Raw genomic sequence first — 6,371 nt, 5'->3', positions numbered from 1 at the left:
AAAGTTTCATGGCAAGATCCAATAATGTTGACTTGGCCCCTACAATGGTTGAAAGCTAACCCTAATGGCTCAGTTGAAGTCCAATTATTGGATAAATCAAAGTATCCATTTTTATCAATGGTTATTGCATATAAAGTCTACAAGATATGCATAAGTGATTGTACATAACAATCAATGGATATAAGAAATTAGATTGTGCCTCAATAAAATACAAGATAGTGGGGGGTTGAGTGTGACTAGTCCTTTTTTCTTGAGAAGTGAAACTAAGGGATCTTTCAAAAGTTTGACATAGTTACATTATTACATCCCCATGCTTATATGAGATGTGCCTTTCAATCACATCACTTTATCTCTTATTCTATACACTAAACTGCAAGGCTCTCTAGCTTTTTGATTCTTACATCTATGTAGACACAAGAGCTAAATATATTGATACACCATCAACAAGTATACACACACACATACTCCCCCTTGCCCTAATGTTTGTCAATCTCATCTAGGTGTCTCATTCGAATGTGATCTTGGATTCCCTGCAATTCTCTTTTGTGTGACACCTAGGGGGGTAGGTGCCTACTCTTCATTAATCTCGAGTAATTCACAAGCTTGAGAGTATCACATGGTCTAAATAAAACCTCTAATAGGAAGTATATTTCTTACCCTTGGTTACCTCTCGGTAGTTCATCCTTTCCCTTTAAGGAGTGGGATGATGTGGGGTTGAAAACTATACACTCCCTTGCGCCTCAAACTATCATAGCCTTAATCCATAAGCCCATTGAGTGCATGAGGGGTTGGTGAGTGTTTTTTGATATTAATAGTTAGTTTGAGGTCTGGTTGTGCTCTTTTAGGATACCTATACTCTTCATGGTCCCTTCCAATAAGGCATGGTGAAACAAAATCATGGGTCAAGCTTCTTTGTCCCTCTTGCTAATTATGATTGATTGCATGATAAGATGATGGATTGCAAGGTGTGCATAGTCCTAAGTGTAGGGACATTCCATCTTTGTGTGGCTCTCCTAATGCTTATCAATTCGTTTCTCCTTGGGATGTTTGATCTCTTTGTTTACTCAATTATCATATTTTTCATGTGGTTTCAAACGACCAAACCATGTTTCCACAGTGCCCAATTACCCCTCATGGGATACTTTTACTTTTTCTCCCATGGAAACTAAGCCATTGTTCATGTATTATTCATTGTTTTTTGCTTTACCTACCTTTCATGTGAATAACTTATTTTTTCACAATGTGGGTTATTTGACCCCATAGCCCTATTTGTCCCTTGAATATGACATTTTTCTTTTTGTGGTTTCTTCACCTGTGCTACGAATCGGCCATTAACAATTTTTGAATGGTTTTTTATATTGCTATTACCTTTTTAGGAACACCCCTAATTATTCATGCCTTTTGGATTTTGTGGCCTTGGGCTTTCTCCACTAGCTTGTTTGCCTAGATGACTAGGATATTTTACCTTCTTTTTGTTTCTAAGTTTAAGTTGTGGTTTCAACGACATTTCTTCTTGAAGGTTTCTCTCGCAGGTTGTGTTTGACGTCCCTCTAGATATGGCACATTCATACACAATGGCCATCTTTTATATTTTCCTTCATATGCACCCCTAATCATATTGTATTTTTTATTTCCCTTTCACATTTGCATATGCACCCTAATCATTCCTGCATGTGCCTTTTGATCCCTTTTCATGTCCATTTGTGTGTTTTTGGTCTCTTTTACCATCCTCTCAATTTCAACAAATAGAGGATAAGAAACACAAATAAACAAACAAACATATGACTGAAAAAACAATCTCCTTGACCCACACACACTCAAATATATTTCAGAACATAATAGATGATTGAAAAGTGAAAAAAGCACTAATTCACACACACACACACACACACAACGAACCATCTACACACATTTTTCTTTTTTAATAAAATTAAAAAGAAAAGTCCCCCTACCTCTACTTGTCATTTTCCCCTCCTCTATTTCTCTAAATTTCAAAAAATGGCTAAAAAATAGAAAGAAAAAAAAAGCACACACACACACACACACACGTGTGTGCATGTGCACACAAAACAATCACAATCAACTAAACAAAAACACACATGCATGTAGGATGTGTGTGTGTGTGTTCTTGTCGTTATTCATTTGCCTTGATTTTGGCTATGAAGATAATGAGGATGCTTCTTGTTGGTGTTACATGATAGATTCACACTCACACACACACACACACTCTCTCTCTCTCTCTCAAATAGCCTCATTATTATTATTTTACAAGAAAATTAGTTAAAGGTTTGTGAATCATCTTAGACTGACCACATAGAATTGTTGTGTGAGGCTCAATTGATCCTTGACCTTGATGTAGTATAGATGTATAATATGCAAGTAGATATAGATGAAACCCATGATCCACTTGTTTTCCAAAAGCTGTGATATTACAAGGACCATTAGTAGTAGTTGGTGCTTACTTCAATTGCACTTGAAGAGATGCTCACTTAAGTGGCGCTATCTTGGATTTGTGTTTAAGTAGGCACATGAGGTCATTACTCAAGAGATACAACAATTAGCTTCTTGTAAATGATATTAGAACCTTTCTAAATTCATAATGTTGTGAGCAATGTGGTCTTCGGATCTTTGTTGGAACATATTTTCTTGCCTTTTTTGAGAATTGAGACTTGTTGCCAAGCAAGAGGCGAATAAAACACACCCAATGATGCTACTTCTATCTAATTGTGTGCACTCTTGTTATGCTGATTTCATTGAGGGGCATGCATGTTTTTTTTTTTTTTTTTGGGCATTATGCCCACTGCATGCAAAATGACATATTTGTTGTGGAGTGGTAGTGTATATGTGAAGTATATCTATGTGGTTTGTGAGGGTGAATGTGAGTAACAAAGCACCTAGAAATGAGGGCTGAAAGGAAAGTTAGTATAGTTCAATCTAAAGTGATTCATCTTTCTATAAATGCTAGTTGATGTGGCTTTGAAAGCAAGGTTGATTGAGTCCTCGATTACACACCTCTTGGACCTAACAGAGTCATTTCTATGGCTTCCTAGTAGGACGTTGGAGTAATAATCAATGGAGGGATGAGGTTGGCAATCTCTGTAAGGAAAAATTATTAAGACATGACATGTGAGTGGGTGCTTGAAAACTAATACATCATGTGCTAGAAAAGCAATACATCTCCTTATCAACAACATTATTGACTACTAAGTGAAAGAATGATGCCTATCTCCTTTAAAATGGAAGATATACATGGCTTTTTTATTATTATACATATGGGCATTATAACAAAAAGGTGTAATGTCTCCTAATTCAAAAGCACTCCATGATTTTCAACTGATATGTTGAAAAGCTATGGATAGTTTAAGCCCTAGTAGTGGAATCCCATGGAAAACATTGCCTCTTAGATGTTGTAACCCTTTGACTCCGAGAGACACACACACACACACACTCTCTCTCTCTCTCTCTCTCTCTCTCTCTCTCTCTCATACATTTCACATATATGATATAGTAGTACACGTCCATGTGTCCCAATTGAAAAGAGCAAGAAAAAGTGAAGGTTTATGACTTGATTTGTGGATTCTCAAATATTAACATGTCTCCCCCCCCTTCTCTCTCTTTCTCTCTCTCTCTCTCTCTCTCTCTCTCTCTCTCTCCCCCTAATAGCCTTATAACTTCTCTGTGCTGTCAGAATACTGCTAACGTTGAGCCATGGGAGCGATCGAGGAGGCAATGGATCCTGTCCAGAAGCGCCTCATGTTTGAAGACGAGTGAGTTATTCATCACCCCTGGCCTTCTCTCTCTGTGTCGCGCTGTGAAATCCAGTCTAATGATGTGCGTCCGTGCGTGTGTGACAGGTGCATCTTGGTTGATGAAAATGATGGAGTCCTCGGGCATGACTCAAAATACAACTGTAAGTCCTCCCATCCTACTGCTCCTATTTTTTGAATCTGTCATTTTAAACCTAGACTCTCTGTCGTTCTGTGAATCAAGAGATCCTAGCTGTACTAGTTGGCCCCTTCACCCTAGTCAGGAATGCATTGCTCTCACATGCTCGCTCAAATCATGTTAAGATCATAGACAGTTTTGCCTTTTTTCCCAAAGATGATCATTGAGTAAAATTAACAGTTAGACGAACCTCAGCAAAATCAATCACAAAATGTATCATCTTTTTCCGAACCGCATGTCTATGATTACATGCCAGAGTGTGGTGGTTCTTATCGAATATCGTTGCAGATCGCGTAGGAAATACATTGCACCGATCAATGTATTGTCGCAGTGTGCCTTACAAATACATTATGCCCATCAATCTGGGCAGCATCTTGGATGTGAGATCTGCAATCAAACTGAACTGTTGCAATCCATCTGATTTTCCAAGATTCATGTATGGAATGACTGAACTTGGAGATGGTATATGTGGTGGATAAGAATCAGGGGTTTTTAATTATCATTTTAGCCATCAGGTGTAGAATCTGACTAGTCAGCAGTCACACAAGATGGTGTCCATTTAGTAATGAATATTTGAATTGTCCATGTCAAAGATGGTTGGCATAACTTTGTGCAGATACGAAGAGCCTATGAACAAAGCTATCATATGTGGTTTGGACTAGGCTTCAACAGTTTGCCAAACTACATGTCTCAGTTTGTTGTGATGCAATAGTTTCTACTGTCAATGATATATGTGCAAGGGTCTAACTTGGAGGAAACACATGTCAGAGACCAACAAAGTCATGCTCTTAGCTTTCAACATCAAAATCCAGTAGATGATTCATTGCAGGGCTTCAGAGATTACATGGTTCTGATGTACATGGGTTTTGTTCTCATTTCAGGTCACCTGATGGAGAACATAAATGCAGGTAAAGCATTGCACAGAGCATTTAGTGTGTTTCTATTCAACAAAAAGCACGAGTTGCTTCTCCAGGTTTGTATTTCTGTTTTGTCAGGTTGTTATGGATACATTCGAAATGTCATAAAAACTTGTGATTCTAAATCTTGATGATTTCTTATCGTTAAACAGAAGCGTTCATCAACAAAGGTGACTTTCCCATTAGTGTGGACAAACACGTGCTGCAGTCACCCGTTGTACAGAGAGTCTGAAATGATTCAGAAGGACTGCATGGGTACATGAATTTTGGTCCTTTTCCTTTACAGGATGTCATATATAAATGCTCTCTACCTGCTTTGTGCATCTCAAATTTACTTGCCTTCTTGTTCTGTTTTTTATTGCAGGTGTGAAAAATGCTGCACAAAGAAAGCTCTATGACGAACTTGGCATTGTAGCTGAGGATGCACCTGTAGATGAGTTCATGTGTTTGGGTCGCATTTTATACAAGGCTCCATCTGATGGCAAGTGGGGAGAACATGAATGTAAGATGACGTGGGTGTTTGTAATTCTTTGCCATTTGAGAGGGGTATCTAGATATTGATCTGGCTAACTTTACATGCAGTGGATTACCTGTTGTTTATTGTTCGAGAAGTGGAGCTCAAACCAAATCCAGAGGAGGTTGCAGATGTGATGTTTGTGAATAAAGAGCAGCTGAAGGAGCTGCTTAAGAAAGCAGATGCTGGTGAAGATGAAGTAAAACTTTCTCCATGGTTTAGGCTTGTGGTTGACAACTTCCTGTTTGATTGGTGGAGTAAGCTTGAGGATAACACACTGTCTGCTTCAGTTGACAGGGAGATTCATAAACTCATATAATCTGCTTCAGGGAACATGGAGACCCATAAGCTCTATCCAAGAGTGTCATTATATGCAGAATATCTGATTGCATGTTGTATCATTTTTTTGTTCCCAGGTAATGGAAAAAGCCATTAATAGTTTTAGGGGCACATTATCATGGCTTCTTATTATTAGTTGCTTGACTTAGTGGACAGGAACCAAGAATTTTTGGGGACCGCACATGAAAGTTCTATGTTTGCTTTGAAGGATATAATGTGGTTCTACATCAAATAACTCATTTTTGCTCTGCAAGTGTCTTTTTCTAGTTTTGTATCTTTTGGGGGAAGAGTTGTTTCTCAGTAAACAGAACCAATGCTGAATATCAATGTGTATTGGGTGGATAGACTAGGAAGGTACTCTTGTCTAGCTTTTGATCGGAAAATTATGTATATCTATGCGCGGCACAGAGAAATACACATTATAATTTAGAAAGAGATAATCACAAAGTAATAAAAGTTGCAAGTTAAATCAGATTGTGTGTGCAATAAAAAGGAAATTTTGTATTAATGTCTACAAAGAACCAACTTGACCTATGAGAGCTAAAAAGCTACATGACTTGAATTACTATATTCCAATTTTTGGTTCCAATTCTGAAATATGAAGAGAGTATATAAACAAAGTGACACCAAAAGGTGCAAGGGTGGGCAAAACGAGG

At 38.0% G+C, this 6,371-nt stretch overlaps 1 protein-coding gene across 2 annotated transcripts; it reads left to right on the top strand.

Moving 5' to 3' along the window:
* Window positions 1–3,537: 3,537 nt before the first annotated feature.
* Window positions 3,538–5,831, top strand: LOC148035534 (isopentenyl-diphosphate Delta-isomerase I-like). 2 transcript variants are annotated; one of them, XM_087677495.1, is made up of 7 exons: window positions 3,538–3,556; window positions 3,689–3,767; window positions 3,855–3,910; window positions 4,827–4,918; window positions 5,015–5,117; window positions 5,227–5,364; window positions 5,445–5,831. In XM_087677495.1, exons 2-7 carry the CDS (start codon window positions 3,709–3,711, stop codon window positions 5,693–5,695), a joined length of 699 nt encoding a protein of 232 aa, XP_087533621.1. In that variant the 5' UTR covers window positions 3,538–3,556; window positions 3,689–3,708; the 3' UTR covers window positions 5,696–5,831. The 2 variants fall into 2 exon arrangements, with proteins under 2 accessions (XP_087533621.1, XP_087533620.1); XM_087677494.1 differs by lacking the exon at window positions 3,538–3,556 and having other exon boundaries at window positions 3,614–3,767.
* Window positions 5,832–6,371: the final 540 nt, after the last annotated feature.

This window comes from Lygodium microphyllum, chromosome 5 (assembly GCF_053477565.2).
Source record: "Lygodium microphyllum isolate KBCC chromosome 5, Lygodium_microphyllum_v1.1.10, whole genome shotgun sequence".
NCBI lineage: Eukaryota > Viridiplantae > Streptophyta > Polypodiopsida > Schizaeales > Lygodiaceae > Lygodium > Lygodium microphyllum.
This window is presented reverse-complemented; position numbering and strand designations above follow the sequence as displayed.